The sequence below is a fragment of the Limulus polyphemus genome, unplaced genomic scaffold, assembly GCF_000517525.1.
Source record: "Limulus polyphemus unplaced genomic scaffold, Limulus_polyphemus-2.1.2 Scaffold894, whole genome shotgun sequence".
NCBI lineage: Eukaryota > Metazoa > Arthropoda > Merostomata > Xiphosura > Limulidae > Limulus > Limulus polyphemus.
Genome location: NW_013666504.1, coordinates 295483 through 312163, shown reverse-complemented (window position 1 = coordinate 312163; position 16681 = coordinate 295483). Strand labels below are relative to the sequence as shown.

Sequence of the window (16681 nt, the reverse complement as noted above, 5' to 3'; positions counted from 1 at the left end):
ATTAATGCCTGATTATTTTTCTGCACCTTGCATGTTTTACTGACAACATTCGTGTATCATATGGTCCACTTAACAGTTACATGTAAACATTTTTCTCTCTCTAAAATATTAATCACTGAATTTTGGCTTAACCTTCCCGAAAAATAAATAACATCATACATACATATTCTATTAAATAGTTATTGTGTGTGTGTGTGTGTGTTGTGTGTGTGGTCTAAATAAAGATTTTTTATAGGCTCTTCTTTTTCTTTTAATCTTAATAAAAAGTGTGTGGACTTTAACATAGTAACAAAATAAATCTTTGGTTAAACACTAAATAAAAATGTTCTTACTAAATGAAATTGGTTGTTACAATTAAAACAATAAAGTGTGTAATGTTTCTTATGATTAGTTTGCCATTTTTAGATATCACAGTATATGCTTGTAGATTAAATATATGTAAAAATGCACTGACTATTATCCTACTCAGTTCGATAAAAACAATTTCATGAAAATGTAAAATGTTTAACATTCAGCACAGAATAAATACATTCATGTTTTAAGACTTTTCTTTTTGGTCTGTAATGCCATTATATTTATTACTAGCTCTCTACCTTTGAGATATATATATATATATATGATTTAGATTATTATCATGTCTTACTTTTTTCTAATTCAAATATGTAACTAATTTCTTTAAGCCGGATTTGAAAATTATTTTGTTTATTTCTACAAAACAAACTAATCCCATTTTGCAACAACTTTTATTAAAAATGAAAGCGGTAATGACATCACAGCAGTCTTTTACAATATTCTTAATTTCCTTTTATAAATGTTCCAAAATGTTTACATATGGAGTAATCAAATCTTATGTTACATATAAAATCTGTGATGGAGATTTTACATTTCGTTATGTACATTTTGTTTATTAAATTTAATTATCTTGGCTAAAACTGATATTTGGGTTTATCCATTACAAATCTCATCCTTAATATGCAAATGTAGTTATCTACAACGTATTCTACAGACAATGTGGCATGCTTAAGTTTAGCAGTTGTACTGCTAAGTTAATACTTTCACATTATAAACTGCAAATGTAGTTATCTCTAACAGATTCTACAGACAATGTGGCATGCTTGAGTTTGGCAATTGTACTGCTAAGTTAATACTTTCACATTATAAACTGCAAATGTAGTTGTCTCCAACAGATTCTACAGACAATGTGGCATGCTTGAAATTAGCAGTTGTACTGCTAAGTTAATACTTTCACATGATAAACAATTTAATCATTTTATCTTCTTGTGTTTACTGATACAGCAATATGACAAAATATTGCACATTGCAAAGATATAGCCACAATAGAAACGTATAGGAATGTTATCACACATAACATAAACCTCCAAAGTTACCATGGCATTTTAATTAACCACAATCAGTATCTCAAATAAGCTTGTCAGTATTTCTTCTATCATGAAAGTTAACATTTTCCTTACCTGAAAATGTATTTCCGATGAATACCTCACAGTAGCTATTCCTCGTGCATTTACGCTTGAACTATCTCCCACCAAAGACTTGTTATAACATGAACTGCTCTAATGCATGATGTGTTAAACAAACAACAATAGCCCTCCATCAGTAGGAGGGTGACACATCGTCTATGTGCAGTAGATCCACATAAGTGCTTGCACTCAATATTAACTTCATTCTTAGGCAAGAATAATGTGCACCAGTAGTAGATAGAAAAGGTGGGATGGTTGTGTGCAGAGAGGTAAGAATTTGTTGGAAATACATTTTCAGGTAAGGAAAATGTTAACTTTCAATAGTTATCTCTCTGCATATAGTATCCAATGGAGAGAAAGGCCACGTGTAAGAACTTGAATGACCATCATTCAGCCACAACAGGCCTGAGCTGACTGGGTACAAAGGGAGGGAGTCACAGACAGGACATGCAATGGCTAATCTGGCAGGGGGGTGACAAGTGGTAGAAGGACGAGAAACATAAAAGAGATAGAGGTGGAGGGTTCACATGGTTGAGGAACAGGAGTGGACCCACAAGGATGTGAGATGAGAAACCAATGAGGAAAGGGAGGGCTGGTATCAGACAGCCTTGGCCTCAGTCTCCAAACCATTAAGAACATCCCAGAAGACTTCAGGGTGAAGAAAAGGAGCAAGACAAAGGTCACAGAGGTAAGAATAGTAGCGAAAAAAGCATCATGTCCCATACAACAGAAGAATCGAGTAAACAAAGACAAAACAGAAGACCAAACCTTAGCCAAGGCATTGAAAAGGACCAACCACAGATCCCTAAAAAAACTATCGCGATCATGATGTAGAGTTTCAGCAATGAGATGAAGAGGGGACAGATAATGAAGGAGATGGGTAAGAAAAATCAGGGCAAGTCTCACAAAATTCATTATGTATAAACTTACAGAAACATGTCTGTTAAAGACAGTGCTAAGGATAACAATGAAGTTAATTTTGAGTGCAAGTGCTTATGGAGATCTACTGCACATGGAAGGTGTGTTACCCTCCTATTGGTGAAGGGCTATTGTCACATTATGATTATATTATGCACTAGCGCAGTTCATGTTATAATATGTGTCTTAGGTAGGAGATAGCTCATGGCTAGCAGCATGTGCAAAATCTCAAAGGTAGACATGCAAGGAATAGCTACTGTGAGTACAGAGTTAAGCCTATTAATTTTGAAAGAACAGTTCATGTGCAAGATTCAGATAACTTTTTATGTAAAACTTTAAATATAAATTGACAAGGAACTTTGACAACAAAATGAAGATCACTACATTTTTTATAAGCTATTAATACAGGCACTGGTTAATCTGTAATAAATAAATATATATATATCCACATACTATAGCAATACTATATCAGCAGAATGTTCACTATGACTTACTCTAGATACATGAGCTTCTTTCACAGCTAAATTTGAAATTCCAGGTGGAAGTTTGAAGTCCTTGTAATTGGTAGAGAACAGAGTATGGCCAGTTGAGGGACTTCTAACTCGGAATTCATTTGCATTCTGAATCAAAATTTGGTCAACTCCAACCTCCATACTTGGACCATTACCAATCAGAGGAGCTGCACCAATTTCATTTTTAGCTTGAATTATCACCTGAAAGAAAATACAACAATTATTTACTTTCAATTTTAGTAAAATATACCCCGGAAATCATGTATATTCATAAAGGTAAACTTTCATAATTTTATGAGAGACATAATTTTCTACTAACCCTAGAGATGAATTTCTATCAACATCTGATGACCAAATAAACATTGACGAGACATAAATCAACAATGGAAAAGTACTTCGATGTTGAAGTGAAGGAAGTGTTACAACATTTTAACAGGGTTTTAAGTTATATTATTTTGAAAGTTTCTAATAAAATTTTCCTTTCAATACATTACTGTCTATGTATAATTTATACGTTCAATCCTTTCCAGCCAAATGTGTCCATGTTATGCTTTTAGAATGTGAAGACTGTTTACAGCTTTAAAAAATATTTTAAAACTGATAAGTCTACATAAAAAAAAAGAATTAACATGCACAAACTTTCCTATCAGTTAGAATGAATAGAATGTTTTGTAAAATAATTAGAGAAAATTCATTTTTATACTTTTCACTATCAATATCACATAAATGTTTTACTGTTTACTATTAAAGTCACCTAGCTTAAAAGTGAGTAGCTAAATTATTTGAATCCAAGGCCTTTTACTGTAAAATGTGCATTATCTTAATTAATGTAATTACATATAAGACCTTAATAATCTAATATTTTTGGAATGAATTTAACATGAATGTGCCAAGATTTGTTTTTCACATAAAATATGACAAAATATTTTAATTCTAAGCCATATCTATAAGATGTTTAAGAAAAATAGTTAAAATATTTATTGGTATCAAAATGATGTAACAATAGGACTGACAAAAGAAACAAAAATATATACAAGTATTTAATATGATATCACATTAAAATAACTTAGAAAAGAAATCTCAAATAGTCAAAAAATAAGAAATATGCATCCCAATACAAGTCTGAAGTAACAACACTAAGTAAAAAATATGATATAAAGTGCTATCAGAAATATTTATGAAAACCATCACAAAACACATTCATGGAAATGGTCATAATTCAAAATCTTACTGTTACATTACAATTACAAAACATTAACAGCTTAACACAAATTAGATTTTAGGTCTGAACCAAAAATCACACAAAATACACAACAATTGTTCAATTATAAGAATCTTGAACCAATAATATTGTAAAAATAATTATCACCAAAACAATTTTATGCTAAAAAAATTCTAAACATTCACACCAGAATAATAACATTATCAATAACCACAAAACCAATTTAAGATTAAAATAATATGTAAGGAACTTAAACATCACATAATAAGTTGAAATAACAACATACTATGAAAGAACAAAAAACAAACATCACAAGTGAGAGGTGGCAAAGTTAATGAATATTCATAATTTGTAGAACAGGAAAAGGGTATAGCCATAACCAATAGCATGAATTTAGCGTATATATACACAACTCCAATTGCACACAACATTCACTAATTAGACTAGGTTAATATGATAACTGAAGAATAAATAAAATTAAAAATTTTTAGAACTTGAAAGAACTTCAACAGGTACTTACCTCTGAAACAATGAAAGTTTTTTTTTGTTGTTGAGTTTGTCAACAAAAACATGTGACTGAAAATTTCCAAATGTTCTTTACACAATCCAGAGTATGCATCACTAACCCATAATTTTCCACTCTCTCACCTTCCACGACTTATTGCATGACAGGGGATCTTACACAAGTTCTGCTTTCCCACGATAATTTAGATTTTATTGAAAGTTGCAGTTATGATGAAATTTCAGATGTGGTAAGGCAGGTGGGAAGTACTTCAGAGGTAAGTACCTGTTTGAAATTCATTTAAATTCTAAACATTTAATATTCAAATAAGGTAAACTTACCTCTGAAATATTGAAAGCCAGAATGACCACATTGTAAAGGAGATGGGAATTGATTAACATGAAAAGAAACCAAAAATATAAAACATGCTAAAGGGCAAGAAGATGATACTCTAGACTACAAGAAATATTTAGCCAAGAAGAGACTAATTAGAATCCAGAACCAGAAAATAATTTGCATAAATGGATTCAAAGGAGAATGAATAAAAAAACTGAACCTAAAATACACTCAGAAAAAAGGCATTTTTCTCAGCAGTAAGACCTGAAGATAAGGAAGGTGTCAAAGTAGATAGGTGAGCCTGATGAAAGTAATCAGGAGAATGAGAACAACTAATAATAGTGCAGAAAAAGAAAGTCTCAAAACAAGACAAATCATAATGTGTAGGCCACAAAACTGATTATGGGTCAAAGTTAAAACAAAAAAAAAACCACATGGAAGACCTCCCTCCAAGAAAATTATATATGTTATACATTACGTGTTGCTTTTTGTTTTTTTACATAGAAGACAGTCTGAAATTCCGTAAGTAAATTATCATAAAACAGAATCATTCTTTTTATATTGCAAATTATAATAAATTTTGAAACACCCAAAACAATGAACTTCAATATAACACCTACAAATGTTGATGATTTTTGACATTAACTTAATTTGATAGTCATGTTATTCAGATTCATCATACATTATAAAAAATGCCACAAGCAGTATAAAGATCATCACAAGCAGTCACAATTGGTACAAGTATTTTACATAAACTTAACAACAGGCCTCTGAAACTTTAATAACCTTTGAAAAAAATCAAAACTCTTATCAAAACATTTTAGAAACAGTGAATTTTTCTTCCACATAACTATAACATATTGTTTCAACAAATATGTTACCATCAAACATAATGTTGGTGTGAACATGCTTTGTAGTCACTATGAGAAAAACCTATACACTGGATAGGTGAAGTAAAGAAAGTATCAATGGCCACTATTCGGTTCTTCACATTATATAGCCACACAATAACATATATAATAAAGAAACTTAGTATTCCAAAAATTGTTTAATCTGGAAGTCTAAGTTCACTATTTTACACATCTGAGCTTTCTTGCTCCCCTGCACTGATTTAAGTGCAACTGAACAAAAAACTGCTTTAAGATTTGAAACTTGATTTCCTATAAACATTGTAACAGACCTTCTCTCACACTATTTCACCACATTGTGACCTATAATTGATTAGTTACATTTATACATTATACACTTAATAATTGTAACCGAAATTCTTAAAACTTCAGCTGCATTTCCAGATTCATTCAATAATTTGTTGAATCCTTTTTCTTGTTAAATAAACTCTCATACATACTTGTAACTACAAACTAATCAGCAATAACCTGATACCATAAAAATACACAGATCCTGTGCACAAAATTCTTTAAAGTACTATTCTGAAAGGAAAACTATGTAATATTTTGCAAGAGGCATCTGATAATATATGAAAATCTATCAATACCAACATCGATGTCAAATTCTTAAAAAGACACTAATATACATTTTTACATACTGTCACATACTCGCATAGATATGCATAAAGAACATCATACTGGTTTACAGATGTTTTTCACATAAGCAACAATCTTATCATTTAGTTAAACCTACTCCTGATTTCATATAAAACAGGTGTAGTTTTATTACCTTCTGGTTATTTCCAGTAAGAGTTAAATCTTCATTACCAAAGCCTGCAACAACTCCATAGGCTGGAATAACCCTTCCTAGGTCTGCATGGTTTAAGAATCGAAGCAGAAGACCATGACTGATAAATTCCAAGCTTTCCATTCCATAACCAATCCGGAGGACACTCAGTAACAAGAGGGTTACCTGAAAAATGAGATAATGATAAAATAATAAAGTTCAAATCCATTAAACATCATCTGTTGTTAAAGTAAAACAAAAATCACAAGCATTTCAAATTTTAATTCTAAAATGGTTATTTATTAATGTATTTTCTGGGGGGGATAGAATGCAAGCTGTAATTTTCAAAAGTTGCAAATACACATAATTCAGCTTAGTTTACTTACCTTAATTATAACACAAAATCTTGTACAATTGACTCCATTAACTCATTCGGCACGGGCTCGGTCCCTGGGACCGACCTCGTAACCATTTTGTGCTTGCTATAGTTTTGGTGCTATAACTTTTAAATTAGTAAGCGTATGTTAATGTAATCTGGCAGTTTATCAGTAAACATTACAATGCTTTCATATGCAAAATATTAAATTTTTTTGTTAAGTCTTAAGGCTTGTAAAGCAATGTTTTTCTCATGTCTGTTTTTCTTTTCACATGTTGCTTATCTATCATGCAAAGTAATATTCATTTTAAGATTAAAAATACTTTTATGCATCAGAAAATGTTCAAATTTTTACATGCAAAATCTTTATAATATCCAGATAGTTATCAAATGTTTCTTAAGATATAATCTTTATATTTTATCTGTTATTTTGAGTAATGAATCTCTGTACAGGTCTGATCGATTTGACCGATCTTGTAACCATGTTAAAAAAATTAGGAAATAAATATAAATTATACTTTTTCATTCTAGAATGACTACAAACTATAACACAAAAACATAAATGTTTATACTAAATAGCTTAAATCTCATAACAGTATACATTTATATATATGTATAATTTTTGTCATATTAACCTTTCAGCCATTCCTGGCTCACAATACAGAAGTTACAATGATGCTGCACACGTGCACTCATGTAGCCGTATCAAATAATATAAAACTGACCTTTAGTCTTTACAAAGTGACCTGTCTTGGCTGTGTTTTAGTAGACTAGTACTTTGTAAAATACAGTTAAATTTCAATTATTATACATTAAGTATGTATATAGATTATTGCTATTTAGAAATAAGTTCTTAAACTTACTTTTCTTAAAACATAGAACAGTAAATAAAGAAGAAAAGCAAACAATTATCTCTTCTAGTTATGACTTTTGTACTCAGTTGCTGTAACAATTCCATGTACGGTATGAGATTACTTCGTTAGTTAAGTTACATTAGTTTTTACCAATTACTTTATTTGTCATATTTATTATTGTTGTAACTTCTAAATCATATCATTATTACCAAACATTCTAAGAGATTATCAGGTTTACATTCAGCTTTTACAGAAGACTTAACTTTGTATTTAAGTAATTTATTTGGAATATCACCACATTGTTTTAGTTTTTTTAACTTTTATCTATTACTTCCTGTGGCCTGATCCATGTGTTTTGTTAAGTGACAGAAGTTAGTTAAAATGGATGTAGTTGTGTTACACACCTCATAGTATCTTTAACAAATAGTTTTCTTTGTATTGCATTTGACACTGTTACATTTAAAATAAAGAACCAATATTCTAGCTATTTATTGTATGGTTCAGGTATATTAACTTATCACTATATATCTTCATATTCTTGGTAATATCCTTCTACTCAATTGTTCACCTAAACAGTAATATGCTATAACAATTTATTTCAAATGTCACACTCTTCTAAAGTTGCATTGTCAGAGCTGTTTAATGGGTTTTTATTGGTCAAGATGTTTTTGCAGAGGGTTGTAGAAAGTTCTGTTTATACATGGCATTACTTGACGATAACAGCTAGTATTTTGTGTTTTGTAGGTAAGATATACTCTATTGTTTCTTTAATGTCACTTTAATTAGCAGTATTGGTTAGAATGTTTAATATATATATAATTTTATTAATTTTAATTTTTAGTATCATACTTTTACTATAGAGATTGTTTTGTATTATTAACTTGATATATGTGTGTAGGACTAACTCAAGTCTCCAACTGATGAAACAATGCATTCTAATCTATATCAGCAGGAACATAAGAAAAGCATATTTAATCAGCTGTACTCATTACTAAGTTGCCTTTAGTTTTGTTCTTAGTAGGTAGCTTGCTTTGATTGAAAGTTAATATTAAGTTGTGCAAATAAGAAAAAGCAAAGACCTAAGCACTGCCCCCTGAGGTACTCCATTAGCAAGGATGATCCAAATTGAACACCATTAAAAAAAATGTTTCTCTCACCCAGTCACCCTACATTCCATTCAACTAGTTTTTCTACAACCCTCATCAACATCATTTTCTTAGTTAATTTTCTGTGAAGCACCTTATAACAAAGCCCTTTGAAAATCCAAGTACACCAAGTCCACTCCCCTTTCTATCAACCTGATAAGTACTCATTCTAAAACAAAATGTCAACAATTAAATAAAGCAAGATTTCCTTCCCTTTAGTGAATTTATGTTGGATCTCTTTTATGGTATATAAGTTTTCCAATACATGATTTTGCAAATATTTGTTCATCGCTGTCTAGAATTTTTTCCATTACAAAAGTAAGAATAATTGGCTTATAATTTCCAGGAAAAGTATTACCATTCTCTCAAAAATGGATGTAACATTAATCAATCTCCAGTCATCAAGCATTTGCCCACTTTCTGTTGATGTAGCAAAAAAAAAAAAAGAGAGAGAGATTTACATGCATGATCTTTAAGTCTTTAAAAACACCGGGAAAAGAAATTCGGGAAATTATTTACAGTTTCCCTAGACATTGATACCTAAACTGTTTGAGTGGAGCCCATCTCTAGCATATAATTCATCCTCACCCTGAAAACTGTTTCATGGGACCAACAGGCCCACTTAATCTCTATGCATGTCCGTGATTATCCTTCACTTTAGATCCTGGTGATTAACTGATTCTTAAATCCAGCCCACAGAAACACTCAGTGAAAGCCACACATCTATTTCTATCCCTGAACCTCTGTAGGAGTTATTTATACTGTTTAAGCAGCTCTTCAAAATTTACAACTTCCAGCTTATTATTCTTCTACTAAACACGCATTAAAAAAAAAGAATATTCCTTGTTATCAGCAACTACAACGTAAACTGTCAACATGCACTATTATAATTCTTGTATCTGGTACGCAATTTATAATACAAGATTTTCTATGCTTCCCAAATGCAAATAATTTTATCAGTATACTCATCAGTCATTGTGTGAAAAAGAGTATTGCCCTAATAACTTGTACTATAATTATTAGAATGGTGTTCAGTTTCTTTAGTATTTCCTTTCTTAAGTTCTGTGTTTCTTATGAAAACCTGTGAGCACACTTAAATGTATAAAAAGTTTACATAAAACTTTTATTATTGTTGTATCTTGGTTTTAACAACTAGCAATTGTTTGCTACTTTAGCACATTAAGATAGTTTACTTGAAATCAAACAAAAAAGATAGAATTAAAAAAATATGGTAACAAACAAGACTTTTATTTATATAGTATTTGTTGTAATTTACTACCATGAAAAGTTAAAATACAAACAATTAAACAAACATGGATAACAGTCATATAATCATTTAGATTGTTAGAAACCAAATTACTCACTGCTAAGTTAGCTAGGGCAATGATAAATAGAATCACTACTAAACAGTAAAAAAGCATGCCCTTTCTTCCTCGTAAGCCAGTCTTGTGAAGATAAGGCTCATAAATAGGGACATATCCTGCCCGGAAATTGCTGTTATGTTGTTTATTGACATGATTTTTCAACAAAGCCTTCTCCCTCATAGACAGTGTGTTGTTGCCCTAGTAAAATAAAAACAAACTAAACCTTCAGAAGGTTGTAAAATAACAAGAAACATATACTTGCAATACAGTGAGTGATTTATATGCTACTTTAATATCTTGGATGAAAAGATACAAAAACTGCTGCAAATCCAGTCTTTATTTCAAAAGATTATAGTACTACAAATTGAATATAATAATAAGTTGCTGAAAATAAGGTTTTTACGATTATTAGAAACTTCTCAAAACTTTATTATGCCAGACTTTTACTTTTTTGAGACTTATATTGTTTTTTGTTGCCATAAAATACTCAAACAAAAGTTATAAATTCAACTGTACAATATGCAACAATTTTGTGAAAAATTTCAGTATAATATACTACAAAAAGCATTGTAACAATGTTACAAGATTACGAAAAACTCATGAACTCCTTTTCGTATATTTCAATGTCATAAACAAGGGAAAGATTTAATCATTCTAATCTGAGGAGAAACAAATGCCGAGTTCACAAAGTACTACATTTATCAAGGAGTATTCAGTATTATACATATGGTTGGTATAGTCATAGAATTTAAATCACATTTTCACTTTAAAAAGAATTTAGTAAAATGGGAAAATTGTAGATACAAAGATCATAGCAATTTAAACTGTTCTGTTCAACAATTTTGTAATGGAGGTGTCTCAAATGCAAACTGAAAAAATTATATGGTAAAAAGAATGCTATCCTCCAAGCTTTCAGCTCCTGCAAAGCATACAAAAATATTTTCTTATACGTTCATAAAAGAAAAGATAGTTTACTGACTCAGTAAAAGTCATCAGTTCAGAATGAAAAACTTATTTATGAATCAAATATTCTGAAATACACTTATTCCATTACCAGAAAAGTTTGAAACAAGTTGTACTTCAAACTCCAACTGATATTTGATAACACAAATCTTAAAAACAAACAGAGAAATTTGCAGTAAAAGAAACATATGTATACAAGTCCCCATTTAAGTTAAAGTATACAATCAAAACATTATTATTACTATTATGAAATGAGCTGCATGGTAACGAAGTACGCACAAAATAATACAAACCAGAAATAAAATATTAACACATTAGTCATTATTTAGGATGCAAGAAATAATGATTGATGGTTGTTTGTCATTATATTAGGACAGTTTTAACCAAAATGATGTCAGTAAGTTACTTAAATCTAGGTGATCTTTCATAGTTAGGAGGCTTTCTTTGATAAGATTATGGTCTGTAAGTCCAATTGTAATGATAGTAAAAGACAGTTCAGTTGGATATTCTAAGTCCTCACACACTAGTTTTCAAATAGCATTTAGTTTTACTAATATATATGTGATCTTACAATCATTATATATATATATATTTGTATATGAACCATGTATTTTCTATTTTGTAATTTACTTCTAAGTTGAAACAAATATTTAATTTGCAAAGATGAATATGTAGTTGTAGTTCGGTTAATGATTTACATATGCTTATTCCATATCATTTGACTCATGCAAGTGTGTTTTTGTTTTTCTATGAAAATAGTTTGGTGATACTTCTGCTGCTATTTACACTTTATGATTTGTAACCAAAACTTTGAGATGATGGCTCACACAAGATTAATTAATATGTTAATTATTATAAATGAAAAGATACTAAAAACTCAGAAATCAATTCAGTTGTTTGTCACAAGCTATGGCCTGTATATACTTTTGGATCGCATGAGGATAACTGGCAAATCCTGGAAGTCATTGTCATTATGCAAATACTATGAAATGTTACCAATAGTGTGATAATTTTCAATTTTTCTGATGATTTAATTTTAAATGATGACACAAACAATAAATACTAACCCTTTTTGTATTCATGCATCTATTAAATTAAAAAAATAAAAACATGAAAACAACCATATTACCACCATACATCACATCATCAGGCTTTCTATTTCATATACTAGCAATTTCAAGAGAATTTATTCTGTCAAAAAACAAGTTTAGGTTTATGTTTGAAACCTTTTACTTGTTACCATATTTGAGTCACCAGTATTAATTTTTTATTGTTATAGTGAAGACAAAACATGTTAAGTTGTGAAGAAAGACCAATAATTTAGGCATGCTAACTTATAAGACTTTGCGGCCTCCTGTGATGAAGTATTTATAGAAATCCTAATTTTTCATGTAAAAATAAAGATCAGTAGATGAGCATAGGATCCTATAATCACTTTGGTCTCATTACTATATAAACTATATTGACTTTATATATGATAAAGATGCAAACTATGAAGATGAATTTATGTACTCCTCTTCAAAATATTTGGAAATTCGTATGTCCATGATGGCCAGAATAACATAAAATGTATCTGTTAGAAGGCTGCTTTACTTATGAAAAGATAGTTGGAAATAGTCTTGTGAATATTAGAAGGTTTTGTATATCTTTGTTCAGAAATAACTTATTAGTCAAACATATTCTTAGGTTTACAAGTTGAAGATGCTGTAAAGCGAAACGTAGAGTGTCCAATTAAAAGAAAAATAACAATTTGATGTTATAAAGTCGTTTATTTATAGCATATAGGTCAATAGCTGTAAACACTACAAGTTAAAACTCTAAATTACTCATACTATTAATATTACTAATAGTACTAGCCCTTTTACTATTTATACTGCAACGGTCTAAAGTAAAGGGTTAAGGTAACTTACGTTAATAATATTAATTAATTATTACTAAATACTAGTGTTACTGCATATCCATGGTTGAAAGATCAACCGTTTCAAAAATGTTTAATCACTAGGTCAGATATTCAAAAATATCCAAAATAATAAAAAATGACAAAATCACTAAATAATAAATAACTAATATTAATAAGTAATATGTAAAAAAATACCTCTCCAGCTGCCATGCTTGGTACTCGTTCAATACTAATTAACGTTTAAATGAATCTTTCAGTTCCAATTTCACGCCAGCCTCAAGATCGTACCATAGATAGGCTTACGTTTTTGTTAACACTTCAATTTCTTCAAAAGGCATACGCATGTGTTAATAACCGCACAGATATGTGTATGAATAATCATTTATATGGGCTACAGTCTACAAATCGAAACGATACGCTTATAATTCAGTTATATACTTCAGCAGTAATAAGGTTTGTTAGTTAAATAGCAACTATGTATGAACAGTGTAACGAACCGCTTTGAAACCACACCTTTTAACTTTCAGTAAAACATAAATAATTATATCGGGTATCTAAAACATTTCTACTAATGTTCATAATATTCCTCTCCTGCATGTTATTACATAACGATATAGTTAAGAAACTAAGTGTATAGATTATGTTGCCAAATTTTTTTTTAGATATGTTTGTTTGTTTGTAATTAAGCACAACGCTACACAATGGGCTATATATGCTCTGCCCACCACGGGTATCGAAACCCGGATTCTAGCGTTGTAAGTCCGCAGACATACCGCTGTACCACTGGGGGGGGGGGGGGGGTTCCACTTGGAAATACCAAAAGGACGAAATATTGATCCATGTGACCTTAAATAAAGTAATTGAACTTAAATTATAGGCGATTTTATTGCACTGAATTTTTGGACATTGCTGTTTATTAATTTTTCGTTATGTAAAAAGCTGCATAACGGGCTATTTGTGCTAAGCTCATGCAAGGATTGAGCCCCGAATTTTACCAATGTTAGTCCTTAACGTGTTGCTGAGTCATTGTGGCAGGGAGAAGGGGCAATGTTTGTTGATTCAAGCATTATTTTCTTTCTAATGTGATAAAGACATTGACATAAAATACGAATATACCTTTGCTGACACTTTTTTTCAACATTTTGATTTAGTACTTCGGTATATATTGTTACGACAGCGGAAGTCACGTGACGCTATTAACACGTCATAAGCTTCTAGAAAATTCATGTCCCTTCGTGAAGCCTCGAGTGTTTACTAGATGTGCGGTATTCTTGTATATAAGACCGCCAAGAACTGACAGCAACAATGTAATTGAATTGCAGACAGAGATAGAGACGACAATTGAGTCAAACGCGTGAATCGTTCGTTCGTTGTGAATTATAGCGTTTGTTTAAGTTATAGCGTGACTGTGGAAATTAAGTGTATTGCAAAGTTGTATTGAGAAAGAATAAACTAGTTTTATTTAAGAAAGGACTTGTATCGCTAAAGTTTCTTCGGAAAGCATTTTTACGGAAAATTAACAAACGATTAGAGGCGTAACAATATGTTTCAAAACATGTTCTCGTACACACTCAGTCTTCAAGTGCTTAACCATAACCTTAGAACAGTCACACATAATTGGAAAGAATAGACAAGGACATGTCACCACATGATTATTGAGCTCATACATGAAATATACTGTTCTCTATTCAGCAAGCAAGTACCATTTGCTTGGGCAGTTATCTGTCCAATGCGAGGATGAAGTCCTGGTGTTGTTCTGTAATTACAAATGATTGGTTATTCATTTGCATACTGGCAATTAACACAGCAAGTGAAGTACAAACAACTGATGCTAGTGGTAATATTGGGGTTTCATCCATCATGCTGCATCCAAAAGTAGATAGCATGTTACCAAAACATCTGAGATCACTATCTGAAGAATGTCAAATAATCTAGACTCAGTGCTGCAGAAGCAATTCAGTGTATGATTAATGAAAAAAGCTAATGCATTTATAGGATCAGGCTGTCGATTAGACCAAACAGTAGTCACACACCATTCACATAGAGGTCCAATTAAGCAACTGTCATTCTGGCTTTCCTGGAGCTCTAGGGATGTAATCAGCATTACAGTACAGTGGACTTTAGAGGACAAAATCATACAGTCTTCAAATAGTACTTGGTCATCTCCAGCAGTGGTTGTTAGTAAGGTACATCCAGGTTCTGCATTGATTTTAGATAGGTGAACAGGGCAACGCTATTGAGACCTTTTCATTATCATGAACAGATGAATGTCTGTAAAGGTTGGAAATGTCCTGCTCATTCAATAATGTAGATCTGTCATCCAGATGCTGGCAAGTTAAGCTGGTTGACAAGAAAAGACTCAAGGCTGTCTTCAGAATGATAGATGGTTTGTATGAGTTTCATGTCATGCAACTAGGCATGTGAAACACATCAATCCCTTTCGAGAGGCTAATGGAGCTGACACTGAAGAGGCTGCAATGGAAAAAATGTCTGATCTATTTTGATGGCATCTTAGTGTTTGGTCACATTTTCAGTTCTGCAGCTGAGAACATGAACTTGGGATTTCAGAGATACAAAATATAGCATGTTTGAAACTGAAGCCAAGAAAATATACATTCATGCACACTGATGTGGAATTTCTCAGCTATATTGTGGGTGTAAAAGAAACTTCCATAGATCCTGCTGAAATATCAGTGGTGTGAGATCGGTCTCAACCTGTGAAGGAACGGGAAGTCTGCAGTTTCCTTGGTCTGTATCATATTACTGAGAATTTATGGCCACCTTCTCCAAGATTACTTCCTCATTGTTGGCTCTTACTAAGGTAGTGGTACACTTCAGATGGAGTGAGGAATGTCAGTAAGCTTTCCAATTTCTGAAGAGTAATTTAGTAGAAGTCTCGATATTGATGTAACTATGATAGGATCTTGAATTCCTGCTAAATACTGACACTAATGATATTATAATCAGAAAAATGTTATTGCAGTTGCAGAATAGAGTAAAGAACGTAATGGTGCATGCTAGTCATACATTTATGGCTGTTTTATTTAGATACTGTGTTTTACAAAGACCACTTTTGACACTATTTGTAAGGTAAAAAATTCACTCTTTCAGTAAACCATACATTACTGAGGTGGTTGGTTGATGAACTTTTAAAATCTTGAAGGAATGATAGCACACTAGATAACACGATTTTATCATACATTTTGGCCTGGGTTCACAACAAGGAAACACAGATGTATTGTCTCAACAAATGACGAGACCTGCCTTCATTGAATATCCTGATTCTCTAGAAGAAATAAAGTATGACATTTCACTAGAAAATGAATACTATAATAAATGCTTCAGGAGTTCTATGAAGAGCAATTGAAGGATCTGGATCTAGCATGGGCACTCCTTGCCGTAAAGCAAGGTAAAGCTCAACTAGATCATTTTAATGA

General features: G+C 31.3%; 1 protein-coding gene across 1 annotated transcript in view; it reads right to left on the bottom strand.

The window, feature by feature from the left end:
- LOC106461084 (beta-sarcoglycan-like) overlaps positions 1-13775 on the bottom strand; it is a 19723-nt gene extending 5948 nt beyond the window's left edge. The window contains exons 1-4 of the mRNA XM_022387944.1: positions 13440-13775; positions 10382-10579; positions 6646-6828; positions 2891-3109 (exon numbers count right to left, since the gene is read on the bottom strand). Coding sequence (XP_022243652.1) covers positions 2891-3109; positions 6646-6828; positions 10382-10579; positions 13440-13454 — 615 coding nt within the window. The 5' untranslated portion in view covers positions 13455-13775. The remainder of the gene's footprint in view (positions 1-2890; positions 3110-6645; positions 6829-10381; positions 10580-13439) is intronic.
- Positions 13776-16681: the final 2906 nt, after the last annotated feature.